Source organism: Tupaia chinensis, unplaced genomic scaffold (genome assembly GCF_000334495.1).
Source record: "Tupaia chinensis unplaced genomic scaffold, TupChi_1.0 Scaffold144899_1, whole genome shotgun sequence".
Taxonomy (NCBI): Eukaryota; Metazoa; Chordata; class Mammalia; order Scandentia; family Tupaiidae; genus Tupaia; species Tupaia belangeri.
In genome coordinates, this window is record NW_006204759.1 from 3,406,310 (window position 1) to 3,427,902 (window position 21,593).

Genomic DNA, 21,593 nt, shown 5'->3' on the forward strand with positions numbered 1-21,593 from the left:
ATATTTTGGTATTGACTCTTTCATATCAGTTTTCCCAGGTATAACATGGCTTGGGACCAGCAGTTGGTATAATGGCTATGTCGCTGGACTCCCATGTATCCGACCGCAGTTCGAGTCCCGGACCCGGTGGCTTAAACTCATTTGGCGCGCATGTTGTACGTGCCCTAGATCCTGAGAGAAGAATGGTGGAGAAGGGATTGCAGCATGGCCATCCCCCTGGGCGGTGATTTCTTGCTTTCAGTCTCTCTGTCACTCTCTGTCTTTCTGGCAAGTGCACGCACCTTATAGCTAAACCCTCTTAAAAACAAAAACAAACAAACAAAAAATAAAACATGTTTTTTCAGTATATACTAAGGTATTCTTTTATTTCTGGGAAGGTTATTGAAATTGTGATTTTAAATATTCTTCAATTCCAAAGTTAATCTGCTAATTTGGAGGCTCTACTTATAATAACCTGAGTCTCCTTGACCAGTCTTCTTTCTTTCTCTATAGCTCTTTTATCTCTTTCTTTTGTTTGTTTATTTCTTTTGCATTTCTGGTTTGTATCCTTTAGGTTTATCATGATTTGTGTATGCTCCATTTTCCTTGGAAATCTTTCTAATTTAGTCTTCATTGAAAAATTGCCTTTCCCTTCCATTTCATTCAGACTTTTCTCATTTCCTAGTTAACATTTTTTTGTAGTCAAGATTTATATTCTCTGAGTTGGTTTTTATGTCCTCTGTAATATCCTTTCCCAAATTTAATTGTTTCATTAGATGTTTAAAAGTTGTATTAAAATATTTCTTTCTTTTTTTTTCGGAGAGATTTTCGCTATAGGGCGCGTGGCTTTGATGTAGTTTTACATAGAAAAACACAGGAAAAATACATTATGACTTTTCTGACAACCCAATATTATATTTCTTAGTTTGTCTTTGTCTCTTAAATAGTCTAGGCCTATTTGATTTATCTTCTTTATATGCCTTTAACCAAAATGTTTCTAAGAGATAATCAGGAATTTATTAAACTTCATCCTTTCTCCTTCTCCCATGTGTTGGTTATGTTCCCATTTTAACTGTTATTTTCTTCCTTCCTTCCTTCCTTTCTTTCTTTCTTTCTTTCTTTCTTTCTTTCTTTCTTTCTTTCTTTCTTTCTCTCTCTCTCTCTCTCCCTCTCTCTCTCTCTCTCTCTCTCTCTCTCTCTCTCTCTCACTCTCTCTTTTTGAGAGAAGAGTGCAAACACTCTAGAGACAGAGAAAAAGAGTGACAGAAAGTGAGAAATCATCTCCTCCCCCTGCTGGATGACCACACCACAATCCTTTCTCCTCCATTTTCCTCTCAGGATTTTGGGCATGCACACACACATGCCCAGCGTGACTTTCAAGCTTCCATGTCTGAGACTCAAACCAAAGTCGACTATGTTGGAGTCCAGAGTCTTAACCACTCCACCACCTGCTGGCCCTTGTTATTTTCATATTATTAGCATTTATTACATTAATATGCCATTTAGTCACTATTTAACCCATAGTCTGGTCTTAGTTTTATAATAAATATGTGGTCAAGTCTTTTTGCTGATTTTTCTTTCTTCACTTGAAATTCTTTCAGTGGATTCTCAAGGAAGGACTGATGGAAACAATGACCTGAGTCGTTTTATGTTCAGAACTCTTTGCTTGTTGCATTTATAATTAAAGTAAAGATTGGATGCTATAAAATATGTGGCTCACTTTCATATTTTTGAATTTATTGTGTATGTCCTTTTATTATTTCTGGCACTGAATGTTGCTATCAAGACTGAATGTGGCATGGTGGTTATGGTGGCTGGGTCCCTCATGGCTGACTCCACAGCAGTTTAAGTCCTAGACTTAGAGATCTGGGAAAACAAATGAACAAACAAAAAGATTGATGCCAACCTGGCTGTTTTTCTCTTTGTTGTTTTGCTTGGGGAAAGCTGTTTACCTGAAAGATTATTATTTTAAAGGTCTAATAATTTTACTTAGATATATATTATTTTATTTTTTTCTAAGGTATATTTTGGTATTGACTCTTTCATATCAGTTTTCCCAGGTATAACATGGCTTGGGACCAGCAGTTGGTATAATGGCTATGTCGCTGGACTCCCATGTATCCGACCGCAGTTCGAGTCCCGGACCCGGTGGCTTAAACTCATTTGGCGCGCATGTTGTACGTGCCCTAGATCCTGAGAGAAGAATGGTGGAGAAGGGATTGCGGCATGGCCATCCACCCTAGGGGGTGATTTCTTGCTTTCTGTCTCTCTCTGTCTGGCGAACGCACGCCCCCTATAGCGAAAAAAACTCTCAAAAAAACAAAAACAAACAAACAAAAAATAAAACATGTTTTTTCAGTATATACTAAGGTATTCTTTTATTTCTGGGAAGGTTATTGAAATTGTGATTTTAAATATTCTTCAATTCCAAAGTTAATCTGCTAATTTGGAGGCTCTACTTATAATAACCTGAGTCTCCTTGACCAGTCTTCTTTCTTTCTCTATAGCTCTTTTATCTCTTTCTTTTGTTTGTTTATTTCTTTTGCATTTCTGGTTTGTATCCTTTAGGTTTATCATGATTTGTGTATGCTCCATTTTCCTTGGAAATCTTTCTAATTTAGTCTTCATTGAAAAATTGCCTTTCCCTTCCATTTCATTCAGACTTTTCTCATTTCCTAGTTAACATTTTTTTGTAGTCAAGATTTATATTCTCTGAGTTGGTTTTTATGTCCTCTGTAATATCCTTTCCCAAATTTAATTGTTTCATTAGATGTTTAAAAGTTGTATTAAAATATTTCTTTCCTTTTTTTTTTTTTTGGAGAGATTTTTGCTATAGGGCGCGTGCGCTCGCCAGACAGACAGAGAGAGACATAGAGACAGAAAGCGAGAAATCACCCCCCAGGGGGGATGGTCACGCTGCAATCCCTTCTCCTCCATTCTCCTCTCGGGATCTTGGGCACGCACACGCATGCACATGCACCCGGCGTGAGTTTTATGCCACCGGGTCCAGGATGTGAACCATGGTCTACTGTGTGTGAGTCCAGTGACATAGCCATCATGCTAACTGCTGGTTCCCTAAAATATTTCTTGAGAGAGAAAATTTCTTAAGAAGTTTTTTCAAATGAAAATATTGAACTTTTTGGACTTTATTGAAAATATTATTTCTCTGCAGGTCCAACAATTATGTCACTGATTTTATTTATATTTCAATTATTTTCTTTCCTTTGTTTCTTCCTTTTTTGGGGGGGGAGGGCGGCAGTTAGAGAATTAGCAAGATAGGGGTAACTTGTCCATATTCTCAGTTCAAGAACTCCTTTCTCTGCTACTACAGTGATGGACATTGCTTTAAAACAGAGATTTCTCAGTAGAGCTTCTTCACCTTTCCTGTTCACCCTGTCCAGCTTATAACTTCTCATGTTATATCATATTATACCTAAGGGTTAGATTCTCTCTTTCTAGGCATGAATACTAGCTGAGGATTTCTAGAATCTGGCATTCCCCATTGTTCCCCGCTGTATGACCTACTTTTCTGCATGACTTCTGATCAGTGTGTTTGCTTCCACTCACTTTCAAGTGAGATTGTTTTTCTTTAGGCATTTTTTAGTTTTGTTTGTTTTTGAATTGTGGGATGTCTCTGTCTCCCAATTTCACTGAAAATATACATTTCTGGGCTTTTATTCCTCTTTCTTATCACTTTGCATGGTTCTTAGTGCACAAATGGAAAAAGGAGGTTCTATATGATCACTGCTCAGTCTCAAACAGGTAATTTAAACACAAATTTTTCCACAGCATCTCTTTCTTTTTAAAGTTTCTTTCTTTCTTTCTTTCTTTCTTTCTTTCTTTCTTTCTTTCTTTTCTTTCTTTCTTTCTTTCTGCCTTTCATGAGAAAGAGAGACAAGGAGAGAAAGAGAAATATAAACCTCCACCAATAGAATCATCATGCTGTAGATTCACGAATAGATTCACCCCCGCCCTCAGCCAGCCTGGTTCACAGGCACATGCCCAGTGTTTACAGAAAGGCCCAAGGATGCAGACCTGGGACCTGTTATGTGAGTTCAGCATTGTGGAGTGTTGTGTTTCTGCTGTGCCCCTGGATAGCCCTCCTTTTCGTAACCTAGTTCCCTTTACACTTTTAAAATTCTTTCTTGGCAATTTTGCCTGTTTTAAAAATGATACAGAGAGGTTCTGAAAATCTTATCTCTAATTTGATAAAATTAAATTTTAGAACATTCCCCTTTCACTGAGTTCTTAAAGCCATCAATACCAATCAATAGTTAACACTCCATCCAGTTCAAGGGAATTTATGCACATACAATATACAGACTGCACTTCCACTCTGTAGTACAGAGACAGTCAAGGGGCTTGTACATAGTGAGAAGAATGATAAATAAATGTTTGCAGAATTGACCTAAATTATATTAACCTACACTAAATTTGCATTTGTCTAAAGAATAAAATAAGGTAAGGAAGGAAAGTCATAGAGAGTAGAGAAGGAAGTAGAAATATTATTCATTTGATTAATTTTATACAAATCTTTCTGGATTCAAAATAATATTACAGCTCTTACTGGGAAGACAAAATATATCAGAATCTGTGACTAATACAGAGACACAAGGATTTTAAGTTGAGGTACTTATGGGAAAAAATGACTGTAGGCAAACGATCCTGTAAGTTTGGGCAGGGACAATCGTTTCCCTGTAGGACCAGTGAAGTTCCATGTAGTAGATGGCATCTGTGTGGAAATGTGTGGAATTTTACAAGTTTGAGATGGAAAGAAAAGTCATCCACATATAATTGCCTGTCATTAGGTGGGGACATTTACTCTTTACTCCAGAAGTTTCTTTCCATATGAAGGCTTTTTCCATTGACTAGTAACCCTGGTTCTCTGAACAACTTAATTTGGTTCTATCTTTGAGTTACTTACATAATTGCTGAATTTGAGGACTCATTTCCTCGCTTCTCTTCAGGGATCTGGTGAATTTCAGGAAAAATGTATTCTGCTCTATTATTCCAAGTTTTACTTTTTGTAGGGGCAGGCTCTTCCTCTGTAGGAGGATACCATGAAGGGAAAATATGTTTAATTTCAGAAGATTAAATGGCTCGCTAAGTGAATACAGTGAAGAGATCATCTCCAAGCTATTTAAGTTTATTTTATTCATTTCTTTGATATATAAAAAGAGAGTCACCATCAACAATTTTTTCAAGCCACAGTCTCCCCCAAGTCTGAGCCAGCTGAGGTACTGGCACACCCGTGCACCCTTCTGTGTACAGGGCCAGCTCAGGGTGCGGATACAGTTGCATTCTCTATGGCTTCAGCATTGCAGGGTGACACGTTAGTTCTGTGCCACCCTCCCTGGTCCACTGCCTAGTCCCTTTTAGCAACAAGGTAGGTGTTTCGTTTCCACCAGACTGATAGACTCCATACCCAACCCAGTTGTTTTCACACATGGAAGTGGAACAGGATTTTCACGTATTGGCTCTGCTCAAGCACGACTTCACTGCCTGCTCAAATGCTTTCAGTGGCTACTTATAACTTAGAGAATAAAGTGCCAAGTCCTTTAATTTTCATTCTAAGCTCCCCCAAGTTTGGTCCTCAGTTCCCTTTCCTGCTTTATCTTCTTCTGCTGTCTCTTTTATACTTCCAGATCAAAACTCTTGTTTGCCATCTCTACACCTGTTCTGGGTTTCCTACTTCTTGGTCTTTGTTCAAGAATTTGCCTCAATATATTATCCACATCCATTTGAAGCACATTTGTGGCCCAAAGAGCCTTCCTACTCTGCCACAGTCTGCTTATCTCAGAGATTCTGGGGGTATTTTTGTGTGTATATGCAACCAAATATTCCACAGATTAGAGATTGTGATTCATTCATTATTGTTTCACTGACATCTTTAAGAATAATTTCTATATAGTGGGTCTTTATTCAGTTGTTTTATTGTTGAATTGGTTTCTTGAAGATTAGCTAATAAGAAATTGGATTCTCAGAATATTGATTTTTGAAAATGGTGGATCAGAACTGGTACAATCTTAGGTCTGAGAATTATTAAAAGAAAGTCAAATGGGTAGAGAATTTTGAGTAAATATTTATAAGATTTAAATTTAGTGACTTCCAAGCTCCTCAGCTGCTTCTGGTTGTCATCAATTGCAAAGCTTTAGGACAAGTTTGTGTCATCTAGACAAAGCTTTTTTATCCTTCCTGCTATGTTCTTATAACACATAATAATAATAATAATAATAAAAGATTTCTAGTCCTCAAGTGCCCAAACTGACCAGAACTTAGGAGAACAGTGTCCGTGTACTCCCTCTCCATGTTTAACCCTTGGCTAACCACTCAGGATAGTTCCACATCTGGAAAATGAGGAAATACTGTCACACAACCAAGGTTGTGAGTATTTTAAGAGATGATTATTTTAGAATTGCTTTTTAGAGATGCTGGTAAAGAATAAGAGTGATACAATGATGGTGTGAAGGTTAAGGTAGCTGCATCCTACATGGCTGACAACACAGTTGGAGACTTGAACCTGAACAAAACACAGGCTATTTATTGCAGATCCCAAACCTCTGCTAGACTGATACGTGGAGAGGAACATTTTTCAAGTAAGAAGTGCCTGACTTGGATTTATGAGTATGCAGGTCCTGATGAAGTTGTAGGGTCAGAAGGAATGGAAAAATTTAGTGAAGACATTGGTATTGAACCTGAAAATATTATTATGTTAGTTTTAGCATGGAAATTGGAGGTCAAAATCATGGTGGTTTTTTTTTTTTTTTCCCAAGAAAGAATGATTAAAGGGAATTACTTCATTACCATGTGACTGCACAGAAAAGTTACAGAACAAATTTGACGTTTTGTGTTCACAGTTGAATGATATTGCAGCATTTAAGAATATCTACCTATATGCCTTTTATTTTGCAAGGGATAAAGATCAGAGAAGGCTTGACATTGCTACTGCTAAATCTATGTTAGCTCTTCTGCTTGGGAGGACATGACCACTGTTTTCAGTATTTACCTGTACATAGAGCAATCAAAGTATAGTGTTATAAATAAAGATCGGTGGTATAATGTATTAGAATTCAGCAGAACAGGGGAACTAGCAGTTATCATAATGGCTATGTCGCTGGACTCCCACGTAGTCGACCGTGGTTCGCGTCCCAGACCTGGTGGCTTAAAATTCACGACGGGCGTGTGTGCGTGCGTGCCCAAGATCCCGAGAGGAGAATGGAAGAGAAGGGATTGTGGTGTGACCATCCTCCCTGGGGGGTGATTTCTCACTTTCTATCTCTAATTTCTCTCTCTGTCTATCTGGCGAGCGCACGCGCCCTATAGTGAAAATCTCTCCCAAAAAAATTAAATAAATAAATAATAAAAAGAATTCAGCAGAACAGTCTATAAAGATCTTAGTAACCAGGATGATGATGGTGCTTGGCCTTTTCTTCTTGATGAATTTGTTGAGTGGCAAAAAGTTTGTCAGACAAGAACTTTTGTAATGAAAATGCAAATCTTTTGATTTCCATGTGTATAAAACCTGGTGAAAAGAGGGGGGAAAAATCAAAAGGGTTCATTTAAAAAGAATTCAGCAGAACAGTCTATAAAGATCTTAGTAACCAGGATGATGATGGTGCTTGGCCTTTTCTTCTTGATGAATTTGTTGAGTGGCAAAAAGTTTGTCAGACAAGAACTTTTGTAATGAAAATGCAAATCTTTTGATTTCCATGTGTATAAAACCTGGTGAAAAGAGGGGGGAAAAATCAAAAGGGTTCATTTTCATTCATATAAAAGACTTCTCATGGTACTTTTTTTTACTGTTTTTTAAAGAGGTTTTCTTGTTACATGTGATAGGTGTTGAACCACACCTCTTCTGAGACTGAATATTGCGTTTTTGTTTCAAGTTATGTTTATAACATTTATTTCAAAACAATAAAGATTCAGGTTCATGACAAAGGCCTTAACATGAAAAAAAAAAACATTTAAATTTAGTCTGATGCCCATCATACATTTAGGCAGTATGTATCACAGTCCTGTTTACCTAGCACTGTACTAGGTCCAAATGTTGCACTATATTATACTATTGAGAAATCAAACAAAAAACCTCTTAATTTCTTTAAATTGTGTCTGCCCTGCTTTCCAGCATAGTGGATTTGGTAGATTTCAATAAACATTCATTGCTTACATAGGTGGTCAATATGTTGTCATTCTTTCTTCTTCTTTACAGTTCAGAAGGTAGCATACTGGCCAATCATCTAAACAGAAATATTTTTATAGAGTTTTAATGGGTCTTACTTGGCATCTTTTCCTCTGACCTCTGGGATCATGGAGAGAGGAAACCAGACCAGCATCTTTGAGTTTTTCCTCTGGGGACTCTCAGAGAAGCCAGAGCAGCAGCATATCCTCTTCCTGCTGTTCCTGTGGATGTACGTGGTCACTGTGACTGGGAACCTGCTCATTCTCCTGGCCATTGGCACTGACACACGTCTCCACACCCCCATGTACTTCTTCCTTGCCAGTCTGTCAAGTACAGAGATTCTATTCACCTGCACGGTTGTACCCAAGGCCCTGGTGAACATCCAGACCCAGAGCAGATCCATATCCTATGCAGGTTGCTTGGCTCAGCTTTACTTCTTCTTGACTTTTGGAGACATGGTGCCAGTCTGTCAAGTACAGAGATTCTATTCACCTGCACGGTTGTACCCAAGGCCCTGGTGAACATCCAGACCCAGAGCAGATCCATATCCTATGCAGGTTGCTTGGCTCAGCTTTACTTCTTCTTGACTTTTGGAGACATGGACATCTTTCTTCTGGCCACAATGGCTTATGATCGCTATGTGGCCATTTGCCACCCTCTCCACTACAGGATGATCATGAGCTTCCAGCGCTGTACCCTTATGGTGACTGCCTGCTGGATTCTGACTAATCTCGTTGCCATGACCCACACCTTCCTCATGTTCCGCCTTTCCTTCTGTTCTAAAAAGATCATTCCTGACTTCTTCTGTGATCTGGGTCCCTTGATGAAAGTGTCTTGCTCTGATACCCAGGTCAATGAGCTTGTGCTCCTTTTCTTGGGAGGATCAGTCATTTTAATCCCCTTTATGCTCATCCTGGTCTCATATATCTTCATAGTGTCAACCATTCTCAGAGTTCCCTCTGCCCAGGGAAGGCTCAAAGCCTTCTCTACCTGTGGTTCTCACCTTGCTGTTGTTGTGCTGTTCTTTGGGACAGTGATCAGGGCTTATCTATGCCCCTCATCATCTTCCTCCAACTCATTAGAGGAGGACACAGCAGCTGCTGTCATGTACACAGTAGTGACTCCCCTCTTGAACCCTTTCATTTACAGCCTGCGGAACAAGGACATGAAGGGTGCACTGGCCAGACTCCTCAGGGGTAGAGTCTTCTTCTCATGGGGCCAGTGATTTCTGCAGAGAAACTGAAGATATATTCTGCCCCCATGTGGGACTTTATAGAAACATCTACCTCAAGTAATTCGTATCTGAATCCCACAGTCTTACCTCTAGTTCCTGACTTCTCACCATAAGTTTGGTATTAGTGAGGAAAATCAAGATTTTGCTTCATACTTGAAAGTATCTGTTAAAAGATGTTTATTTGCTCATTTATTTTACTCATTAATAACTTTTCATAAGGAGAGATGTCTTTTGCAATATGCACAATTCTAAAAGTCTGGAGAGTTATGCCAATTTATTAAAACTTGATAAGTGAGGTCATGGAAACTTAGCAAGTAAGGTCAGTATAGATAGCAAAGCATTTACAACTTTAAGGGAACAAGTGTATTTTTTTCCCTAAATGGGAAATTGTATGAACTTCTCTGCTTCAAATTATGTAAAAAATATTTGCAGCTATTAATACAGGAATGATCTATGTACTTTTTTGTAACACTGATTTATTTTGAATTTTTCAATAAGAAGATAATAAATTTAAGTTAAATATTAGCATAACTAGTTTGTAGCTCTTCTCTAATCTTCTCTCTTATCTGTTTACATCATGGCTAATTGTGAATGTTGTGTGTATATGTATCTACCTGTATTTCATGTGAGTCTGGGGATTCAGCTAGGGCTCCAGTCATCTTGAGGAGATTCGCAAAAATGGTGATAGATTGCACACACCTTTTGGTTCTTTGTGCTGAATAGCCCTCTACTCTTTTTGACAAGGGTAAGGCAGTCAATGGTAGTGACATGATTCTGGAGGCAGGTGATAACTTCAAGAACAAATATATGGTCAAATAAAAATAAGGAGGTGTACATAGTCTGTGTTCAGAACAATCCATGCTTTTGTCACTCAGATCCATTTATACAATTTTATACAATTCCTGCTCTTTCACCAAAGACCTACCAACATGGGCCATGTTCGCACCAAAACCATGGAGAAGGTGGCCCAGGCCATCTTCGAGAAGTATTACATGTGCCCAGGCAACGACTTCCACATGAATGAGCACATGTGCAAGGAAATCGCCATTATTCCCAGCAAGAAACTCCTCATGAAGATAGCAAGCAATGTCATGAATCTCATGAAGTACATTCAGAGGGGCCCTGTGAGAGGCATCTCCATCAAGCTGCAGGAGAACGAGAGAAAAAAGAGAGATAATTATATTCCTGAGGTCTCAGCCCTGGATAAGGAAATCATTGAAGTGGATCCTGACATGAAGGAAATACTGAAGTATTAGAATTTGGCACCCTGTCCAACCTGCAGATCATGCCGCTTACAATTGGAATGAATTTCAAAACACCACGTAGAGCCATTTGAATCTTTCTGCTATGCCATAATATTTTCAATAAACCTGGGATAAAAACAAAAACAAAACAATTTTATAAAATTCCTATCCTATACTATGGCACTGCTATTTGTTGTTATTGTTAAAATGAATTCAGCCTCACTGTTTTCCAAATAGGATGGATATTTGTCCCATAGTTCAGAATTCCCTTTAAGGTAGTGGTTATTTATGAGCTGAAAAGATTTAAGTATAATTGTACTGAGACAAGATATAGTTTCTGCTACTGTAGGTTGTTCCAAGGATATACTTGAATTCTACTACCCATTCTAGATATCCTTCACCTAGATTATCATTTTGTCAGTATTTGTTTTGTTTTCAAGCGTATTTACTTATTTATTTATTTAATGAGAGAGAAACACAGAGAAAAAAAGCCAAGCATCCTAAATAACATTTCATGCCATGATTAGCCACTTCCTCAGCCTTTCCTAACCAGCCAGGATCATGGGTGTGCACATGATTACTTAATGCAGGCAAATTGACAAAGGAACAAAAGCCTGGTTTTCCATATGGCTTCCAGTGTTGCAGAGTGCTATGTTACCACTGCACTACTGCAGCTGGGCCTGGCAGATCTTTGTTGATGCGTGATACAAAAACTCAGACATTCATCCATGAAGGACTTGAATTCTTATTTATTGTGCTCTTTCTGTGTAATAGTGACTGAAATTTCACATTAACATTTATTATTGTTCATGTTGAAGTATTAAGAGATATCCAAGTGGAGACCAGCAGATGGTGGACTCCCACGTGGTTGACTGCAGTTCATAGTTGAGTCCTACTGGACTCCCACGTAGTTGACTGCAGTTTGAGTCCCAGACTTTGGGGCATGAAAATCATGCCAGACTTGTGTGCGTGTGTGCCCGAATTCTGGGAGGTGAATGGAGAACAAAGGATTGTGGCATGGCCATAACCTGTGTGTGTGGGGGGGTGATTTCTCACTTTCTGTCTCTCTGTCTCTCCAGTAAGCGCTTGTGCCCTATAGCAAAAATCTCTGTAAGAGAAAGAGAGAGAGAGATATCCAAGTGAATGCCCTAGGCTTAAGACATCATTTTTCTGGGGACCAGCAGGTTGCATAATGGTTACATCACTGGACTCCCTTATAGGCGACTGTGGTTCGAGTCTTAGATCCGGTGACTTAAACCTCATGCTGGGCACGTGTGCATGCATATCCAAGATCCCAAGAAGAGGAATGAAGGAGAAGTAATTATGGCATGGCCATTCTCCCTGGTGTGTGATTTCTTGCTTCTTTCTCTCCTTCGAGTGTACACACTCTGTAGCAAAAATATCTTAAAAAAAAAGACAAAAGACATAATTTTCTGTACCAATAGTGTATATAAACCATACATTTTTATGGTATTTAATATCAATTACCCTAGTTAGGAAAGTATCACCTATCTTTTCCTGTTGGTGAACTTCACAAAGTGCACAAAATCAGGGTAATCACAGTTTCTGTTTCAGTGAATTCCTTAAAGAAAAGTAAAGTATATACACTTCATTTGAATGGACAATATGATAAGAAGAATAGAATGTGATTTTATGAATATAAAATGTAATGCTCAGAGCAACCAATAAGAAAGCTGTACAGTGTGGTACACTAAAAAATACTATAGGTAAGTGAAATATTCAAGCAATTCACATGAAGGTGGAAAAGAAATCAGAGAAATGAAAAACAGAAATGTAAATAAAAAATAAAATGTCAGACTTCAGTCTGAACACACAATACTTAATATTAAATAAAAATGGTCTAACTTGCAGCTGCTCTGTGGCTCTCTGACATGCCAGACAGGGAGAGGGACCTGTAGGAAGTACATGGAGAACACCTGGAAGCTGAGAAATGGACCCAGTGGCCTTTGAGGATGTGGTTGTGAACTTTACCAAGGAGGAGTGGATTTTGCTGAATCCTTCACAGAAGAAACTCTACAGAGATGTGGTGTGGGAAACTGTCAAGAACCTGGACTGTGCTGAAGTCATATACCACAGAGATGATATGAACAAAAAGAAGGTAGTTCATGTGGAGTCACCATCAGTCCTATTCCAGACAACCACCTGAATGAGCATAAGCCTCCTGGACTTAAACCATTTGAGAGCAGTGCATGTGGGGAAGACTTGGTTCATTCATCTGTTAGTAGGCCTATTAGAGCTCAAAGAGGGCAGAAATATTATAAATGTCAGGAATATTCAAGAAAGCCACATGAACACAAGCAAAATGGAGAAACTTTCATTTCCAATGAAACTGGGGGAAGTGTCAAGGGGTCACAATGTGGTGTTGGAACCTAACAGGTGCAAGATGTGTCGGAAAATTTTTTATTATCACAATTTATTTCTGTTACATGAAAACACACACACTGGAGAGAAACCATGTGAATGTCCCATTGTGTGAAAGGCTTTGCAGATGTGTTAATATCCACGAAAAAACTCACACAGGAAAGAAACCCTACCAGTTTAAGTTATGTGGGAAAGCCTTTGCTTATTCCAGTTATTTATGAAATGATGAAAGAATTCACACAAGAGGGAAACCCTATAAGTGTATGGTATGTGGGAAAGCCTTCTCTCATTCCTGTTATGTTTGAGTGCATGAAAGGACTCACATGGGAGAAAAACTGTATGAATGCCTCCATTGTGGGAAATTCTTCAGTTCTCCCAGACATGTTCATATCTATGAAAGAACTCATAAAGGAAAAAAACCTTTTGAGTGTGAGGTATGTGGGAAAGCCTTCTCTCAGTCATCCTCTCTTTGAATGCATGAAATGATTCACATTGGAGAGAAATCTCATGAATGTTTCCAGTGTGGGAAAGGCTTTAGAGTTCCTGGGCAGGTTCATATATACTTAATGATTCACATTGGAGAGAAACCCTATGAATGTTCCCAGTGTGGGAAAGGTTTTTCTTATTCTGGACAAGCTCATATTCACATACAAACTCACATTGGAGAGAAACCCTATGAGTGTAAGATATGTGGGAAAGCCTTTGCTTATTCCAGTTCATTTAGAAAGCATCAAATAATTTACAAAGGAGTGAAACCCTATGATTGTAAGCTGTGCGGGAAAGCATTCTCTCTATCCTGTTCTCTTCAAGAACATGAAAGTACTCGCAATGGATAGAAACCTCATGAATGTAAGCAATGTGGAAAAGTCTTTAAATCTCACAAGTCTATTCAAAGACATGAAAATACTCAAACCCTATGTGTGTAAGGTATTGGGAAAGACTTTTGTTTTCTCAGTTCTCTTCCAAAACATGAAAGAATTCACCCTGGGTAGAAAACCTATGAGTGTCCTCAATGTAGAAAAACTTTCTCATTCTTATGTTTGAGATCATGAATGGACTTACACTAGAAAATACATTTATGAATGCATCCAGTGTGGAAAATACTTACTGTATTCCTGTTCTGTTCAAAAGCATGGACAGAAATCACACTGATGAATGACCCTATGAATTTAAGAGATGTGGGAAGGCTTGAGTTCTCTTTCTGTTCAAAGACATGAAGTCACACTGGAGACAAACCCTGTGAGTGTAAGGTATGTGGGAGAGCCTTCTCTTCTCTCTGAACTATTTGAAAGCATGAAAAGATTCACCGTGGCAAGCAACCCTATGTATGTAAGAGAAATGTGGATGACTCTTCTTTTCCCAGTTCTGTTCAAAACCATGAAAGAACTCACACTGGACAGAAATGTAATGAGTGTCTTCTATATTGTAGAACCTTCTGGAGGGAAAATAGATGTAGAATGATTTACTCTGTCTTCTTCACTCCATTTCTCATCATGTTTCAGAACACAGAATACACTTTTTATTACTTGGGGAAAAATTAAAAAATAAAAACGGTTTAAGTACACCTATTAAAAGAGCAGATTCAAAATAAACATTACCCATTTCTATGCTACCCAAAAAAAACTTACTTCAAATATTCAAATATAACAATTTTGCAGCTCAAAACTAAAACAACAAAAATCATTAGAGACAGAGAGTGATATTGTATAACAATAAAGAAGCCACTCTACAAGAAGATACATCGATTTAAAATGGGAATTTAGCATATAACTGAGATGTAAACTATTTGGAGAAAAAAATGGTAGAACTGAAGAGTAACATAGACAAATACATAATATGGTTGAAGACTTTAAATCCTTTCAACAATTGATGGAAAAAATATGCAAAAATATAAAAGGATATAGGAGAATTCTACAACAGGAGCAAACGACATGATGTTTGACATTTATGGAGTACTTACTTCAACACACATTATTTTCAAGTGCCCACAGAACATATACCAAGATAGACTGTATCTTGGGCTACAAACAAACAAACAAACAAAAAACCTTGAACAAATTTAAAAACATTGAAGTCATGCAGAGTGTGTTTTCTGACCACAAAAAGATTAAAAAAAAAAAAAAAGAAAGAAAGAAAAGAGGAAGACTATCACTTAAAAACTAAACAATAATGGCTATGTCACTGGACTCCCATGTAGTCGACCACAGTTCGAGTGCTGGACCTGGTAGCTTAAACTCATGCCGGGCACGTGTGTGTGCGTGCCCAAGATCCTGAGAGGAAAATGGAAGAGAAGGGATTGCAGTGTGGCCAACCCCCCTGGGGGATGATTTCTCACTTTTGGTCTCTCTGTCTCTCTCTATCTCTCTGGCGAGCGCATGCACTCTATAGCAAAGCAAAACAAAAACTTCCCCCCCCAAAAAAACCCTAAGCAATATGCTCTTTAATAATGTAAATGAACTGAATAGACAACTCACCAAGTAAGACTTACGAATGGCCAAAAGGCATATTAAAAAATGTTCAAAGTTTGTTGAAATAAAGGAAATACAAGTTAAAATCACAATGAGATACCATTTAACCCCCAGTTAGAGAGGTTTTCCTGATGCCCAATCCAGATAGGTTAGGATCAAAAAAATAAAGAATGACTGTGGTGAAAAGGGAAACCTCTAACACTGTTGGAGGGAATGTAAATTAGTATAATCTTTGTGATAAACAATATGGATGTTCCTCAAAAAACTACAAAGAGAATTACCATATGACTCAGAAATCCCACTCCTTGGTATTTACCCAAAGGATAGAAAAACACTCAGTTGGAAAGACACTTGCACATCCATGTTTATTGCACCATTATTCACAATTATTAAGACATGGAATCAATCTAAGTGTCCAAAAACTGATGCTTGGGTTGCAAATTTTGGCACACATTTTCTATAGAATATTACTTAGCCGTAAGAAACAATGAGACTCTATTGTTTGATTCAAAGTGGATGAATAGAGAGGACTTAATATTAAGCGACGTGAGCTAGAGTTTTAAAGATAGACACTATAGTGGCCAGCAGATGGCATAATGGTTACGTCTCTGGACTCCCACATAGTCAGTCACAGTTTGAGTTCCGGACCCGGTGGCTTAAACTTCACACCAGGCATGTGTGCATGTGTGTCCAAGATCTCAAGAGGGGAATAGAAGAGTAGGTATTGTGGCATGCCCATCCCAGCTGGAGGATGATGTGTTGCTCTCTGTCTGTCTGGTGAGTGCATATGCCCTATAGCAAAAATTCTTCTCTCAAAAAAAAAATAAAGATACACATTGTATAGTCAAATTCAATATGTACTGAAAGTCTGCACTCTATGGCAAAAATTGAAGGATCTGAAGATATGATAGAGGGTATAAGTGTAGATATCAGAGACTGTAAAGGAGGAGAGTATAGAGAGTGGATGGTAAAGAAAGGGAAGAAACATTTAATAGATGAAAGAACATAAAGTTCTCTGTTTAAAAAAAAACAGATTTGTAATTTTTGCTTTATAAAAATAAAAATTAAGGCAGCTGAGAAATAGTGCTTTCAGAAAATGAGAGAAAGAAGATTTTCTTCTGAAAATTTGGCCTCCAGCCCCTAGTCTCGAGTGATAGGGTATTCCCTGTATTCATCTCTCTGTCTCTCTCTGCCTCTCCTTGTCTTCTCATTTTTGGTAATTTTTTAAAAAATTTTTTAAGGTCTAGTACTTTGTTAGCTTTCAGATTCTCCTTTACCTTGCTAATAATCCCTTTTCTACCTGCCATTTAGGAGAGGCAAGGGGCAGGTCTTCAGAAGAAAACTCCTCCATTGCAGCTGAAAACTAGTGCTTTCAGGGAATAAAAGAAATGAAGACTTTCTGCTGAAAATTCATTTTTTTAAATACATATTTTTGTTTTTTCTCTCTCATTCTCTCTCTCTTTTTTACTTTCTTTCTCTGTTTTCTTTTCCTTTTTTTTTAACTCATCACTTCGCTACTCAACCTTCATGCACTGAGTGTCTACACAGATATAATGGAACTGTGGTCAAATATTAAAATCCTATTAGGGTCAACATATTCCTCAATTCCCACTAAATCTGCTGCACAAAGGGATAAAAATGGAATGGCAAAGAGATCACAGATCACCTCCTCCCTGAACACTCAGATTGAACTTCTAGAAATTAGGAAGAAACATATGGGAAGAGAAGACAAGAACATTCTCAGATAAACAAAACCTGAAAGAATTTACTGATGCCAGACCAATTCTCCAAGAAGTTCTGAAGGAAGTGCTATCTCAGAAAAGCTAAAGTCAGACACAGAGAAATAAAAGTTTAAAAACATCTAAGAAAAAGTCTAGCCTAGTCATAGGAACAAGTCTGGAGTTGAATATTATCTTCTAGAATTTAAATGGAAAGATCGGACCACAACAGAAGTCAGATTAAGTACATGAGATTGAGCTGGTGAAATAGAACTTTATGATTTTTTTTAATTTAAAACAATACTGATCTTTTTCTATGCTTTGTATTCCAGACATAAGGATTTTTGTCTTCTCTTGAGTTGTCGACAGGTCCATGTATCTACTCTTTGAACAGAATACTAACCTTTTTCCTAGCTTTAAGTCTCAAAGTTCTCTTAACATTTTTTGACTTTGATATATTAAAGCTAAAACTGCCTTTCTTGAAATTAAAAAAATAAAAAATACCTATTTAATGATCACAGTAAGATATATAGCCTCAGCTAGGTGCAATTTTATAGTGTATTCATTCTACTCAGTTTCATGCCTGAAGTCAAACATTTGTTCACAGATATTTATATATCAGCTGAACTTGCTATTTAAAATAGTTAGATAAATAAACAAATTTTGTTAACCAACAAAACGTGGGGGCAAAATAAAAGGAATGGAAAGCAGCTGCAGATACCAGAGATAATGTGGGAGGAGGGTGGGAATTGGCAGAGAGTGAGATATAGAAAATTATTTGTTGATTATAACATGTATGACTAAACCACTATATAGTGTATTCTGGATGGGAACCTGCATTTTGTATGCTGTGATGATGTTCAGTGCTGGGGTCCAGCCTCAGCGGGGTTGGGTTGTCTCATCAGAGGCAGTGCAGGAAGGAAAGACTGAGGCCTCGGTGCCTTCTTCATGCACGTCCTCAGTCGGATACTCCCAGAGATCACTCTCTTTAGAGTGACAACTGCTAGGAATTATCGTGCCTTTTTATTGAGAATGTGATGCATGCAAGTAAACAGGTGAGGGGCTATGTGTTCTAATTATCAGTTCATAAAGTTTTAACAATAGGGAACATAGATTCCATTCAGGGTTGGATTAAGGGTGGATCTATTACAGTTAAGCAATTGTTTGTTTCATGTAGGCATGTCTTTGGGAACTTCATGTCTTTGGGAACTACATGCAAGTAAACAGGTGAGGGGCTATGTGTTCTAATTATCAGTTCATAAAGTTTTAACAATAGGGAACATAGATTCCATTCAGGGTTGGATTAAGGGTGGGTCTATTACAGTTCAGCAATTGTTTGTTTGATGTAGGCATGTCTTTGGGAACTTCATGGAATGCCATTTTGGGAAATAGCCTCTAGCAAGCAGAGTTAATTATCAGCTGATGCTTGGCGGCAACCATCTTGTGATTACGGAGTACGATGCTAAGAAAAGAAAATCTCAAGTATAGGTATTAGTTCTTATTGGATCTCAATAAAGGATGATACTTATATAGTTTTATAGGGATCTAAAACTTAATTTAAGGAATCCTAATATATTTATCTATCTCACTTGGTGAGGGTGGGGGTGTTCTGGGCCATTTTCAGCCTAATTCTATTTTATGTAAAGAAAAGATTATTTTTAAGCTAATGTTAAATGTATCTTGAAGGGCCTTCCAAAGGTCAAGAAGATTATTTCTGCCTAGATAGAACTTCAATACACCCTCTAATGCAGGGATGAAGCATTGTAATTAACAGTAGGTGGTCGGGGCAAAGAGGAGTGATAGGGGGACTTTTGGGAAATCTTATAACATACTCAAGATGTATGAGAAAGCTATGTAATTCTTTTATAATAGTATATCAGGGAGTGGTGGGAGGGTTCGCTTCCCAGCAAGGCTACCGTAGTCTCTGGAGCATACAGCAAGCAGCCTTGCCAACATGCTGAGTCAACCCAAGCTTTGCTCATAGGTGGGGGGGTGGGGGGCATACAGCAGTGGCCTTGCCAATGTGCTGAGCCGACCAAGGCTCTGCTCAAAGGTCGAAGGCTCAAACAGATCCTGGGGCCCCACTGGGTTGGACTCCTCCAGTTCAGTGAATGACTTGTAAAATAAATTAATTAATTTTAAAAAAAGAAATGATAAACAATAAAAGGGAGATAAATTCCAAATCAATAACTTAAGCACCCACGTAAAATAACCAGAAGAGCAAAATAAATTCGAAGCAAATGTAAGGAAATAATAAAGATAAGATTCAAAATTGGGAACAGCAGATGATATAATGGTTACATCACTCCCTCATAGCCAACCACAGCTCGAGTCCTGGATTGGCAGCTGGAGACTCACACCAGGTAGCTATGCATGTGTGCCCAAAATCCCAAGAGGAGAATGGAGGAGAAGGGGTTGACATGTGGCCATCCTCCCTTGGTATGATTTCTTGCTTTCTGGCTCTCTGTCTTTCTGGTAAGTAAAAACACCCTATGTACCCTATAGGAAAATCTCCCATAAAAAAATTGAAATGAATGAAATTTCAAATTAGAAAAACAACAGAAAAAAGTTAATGAAACAAATAGCTTTCTCTTTGAAAAGATCAATAGATTGACAAATCCTAGCAGACTAACAAAGAAAAAAGAGAGAAGATGATAAAAGTATTGAAACAAGTTATATTACTACAGGCCCAAGGATATTAAAAGGACAAAAAGGAAATAACATAAACAACTCTATATGTGCAATTTTAACAACTAAGATGAAGAATAATGGTTCCTTAAAAAGCACAAGTTACCACAAGTCATTTAATATGAAACAGATAATTTTGATAATCTTATAGATGTTAAGGTAATTGAAATCCTAATTAAAAAACTCCTGGGTCAACCAGGTGGCATGGTGGTTAATGTTACTGGATCCTATATGACCAACTGTGTGGTTAGACTCCTGGACCTGATAGCTTGAAAAACACACTGGGTATTTATGTGTGTGTTCCCAAAATCCTGAGGAAAATAAGGGATTTCAGCATGGTACTCCCCACCAGGGGGTGATTTCTCATTTTCTCTTTCTCTTTTCCTTTCTGTCTCTCTAAGGCAAGCACACATGTCATATAGCAAACTAAATTTAAAAAAAAAAAAAAAGAAAAGAAAAAGACTCTTAAAATAAAATCTTTTTGTCCAGATGGCTTCACTGGATAACTCCACCAAAGAGTTTAAGAAAGAGTTATCACTAGTATAAACTAGAAATAGAGAGCAGGAGAAATTATCCTGATGCCAAAACCAGATAGAGTACAAACATAGACAACTACAGGTCACTATCTGCATTAATATGGGTGCAAAAATTTTTCACAATTTATCTTCAAATAGAATTCAGCAACACATGAAAAAGAAATATACATCATGATTAAATGGGGTTTACTCCAAGAATGTTGGCATGTGCCAACAAGCTTAAGAGTAACATCTCTCTGGATGGTAATACTGTCAGCGTCTGCCCTCAAGGTTTGGTACTGTGAAGGAAAGAGTTAGAGAAAAGGAGAAAGAAAGAAGATGCAGAAGCAGAAGATGCAGGTGAACACAGACAGAGCTTCTTTATTTATACATTTTACCAGGTAGAGTGAACTGTTTGCAAGCTTTCAAGGATTTGGTTGAAGTTGTACAGTTAGAGATAAGGACTTTAGTGTAGGCATTTTTTTTACCTTGTTACTATCATGTGTGATCCTATTATGCATCATATGTCAAGCCAGTTTACTTATGCTATCCCTCTGCAACACTGAGGAAGGCAATCTGAGTTTGCATCAAAAGGGGCAATGTGTAAGCTATGAACATTATATAGAACAAGGATTGCATGACCTAGCCAGGGTCAGGATGTTTCCCATATCCCATGTGGATATTTCCACAGAGCCCCTGGCATCTAATGCATGTGTCAGCTAGTGCCAGTGAGTAATTAGCAAGGCATGCAGATAACTACTTCACACTTCCAGGCTACATACCCTCACACAGGAATGCAAGGTTGATTCAACATTTAAAAGCCAATCAGTGCAATCTGCCATACTAATAGGCTAAAAAAGAATTACATGATCATATCCATTGACACAGAGAAAGCGTTTGACAAAATTCAACAACTATTCATAAAAGAAAAAAAAAAACTCAGAAGGAGATGAATAAAGGAGAACTTCCTCAACTTAATAAAGAATGTTTACAAAAAAAAAAAAAAGCTAACATTATAATATAGGTTATGAAGGAAGACTGAATTCTTTCTCCCTAACACTGGGATCAAGTTAAAGATGTCACCATCACTACTCTCATTCAACAAATGGCTAGAAGTTATGGCCAGTACAATAAGGGGAGAAAAGGGAATAAACGACATATGGGTCAGAAATGGAGAAATAAAGCT

At 37.9% G+C, this 21,593-nt stretch overlaps 1 protein-coding gene and 2 pseudogenes across 1 annotated transcript; all 3 read left to right on the plus strand.

Moving 5' to 3' along the window:
- Positions 1–6,469: 6,469 nt before the first annotated feature.
- Positions 6,470–7,483, plus strand: LOC102494491 (DCN1-like protein 5; annotated as a pseudogene).
- Positions 7,484–8,271: 788 nt separating this feature from the next.
- On the plus strand, positions 8,272–9,383 carry LOC102470850 (olfactory receptor 1P1). The gene is made up of 2 exons (XM_006167583.1): positions 8,272–8,572; positions 8,716–9,383. Exons 1-2 carry the CDS (start codon positions 8,287–8,289, stop codon positions 9,381–9,383), a joined length of 954 nt encoding a protein of 317 aa, XP_006167645.1. The 5' UTR covers positions 8,272–8,286.
- A 938-nt stretch (positions 9,384–10,321) lies between these two features.
- On the plus strand, positions 10,322–10,728 carry LOC102471271 (40S ribosomal protein S17 pseudogene; annotated as a pseudogene).
- The last annotated feature ends 10,865 nt before the right edge of the window (positions 10,729–21,593 follow it).

Excerpts from the sequence above, each read along its gene's own strand:
- LOC102470850 (XM_006167583.1), top strand. The coding sequence starts at position 8,287 with ATGGAGAGAGGAAACCAGACCAGCATCTTTGAGTTTTTCCTCTGGGGA. Across the intron at positions 8,573-8,715 it reads CAGATCCATATCCTATGCAG|GTTGCTTGGCTCAGCTTTAC; the intron begins GTTGCTTGGCTC and ends TATCCTATGCAG.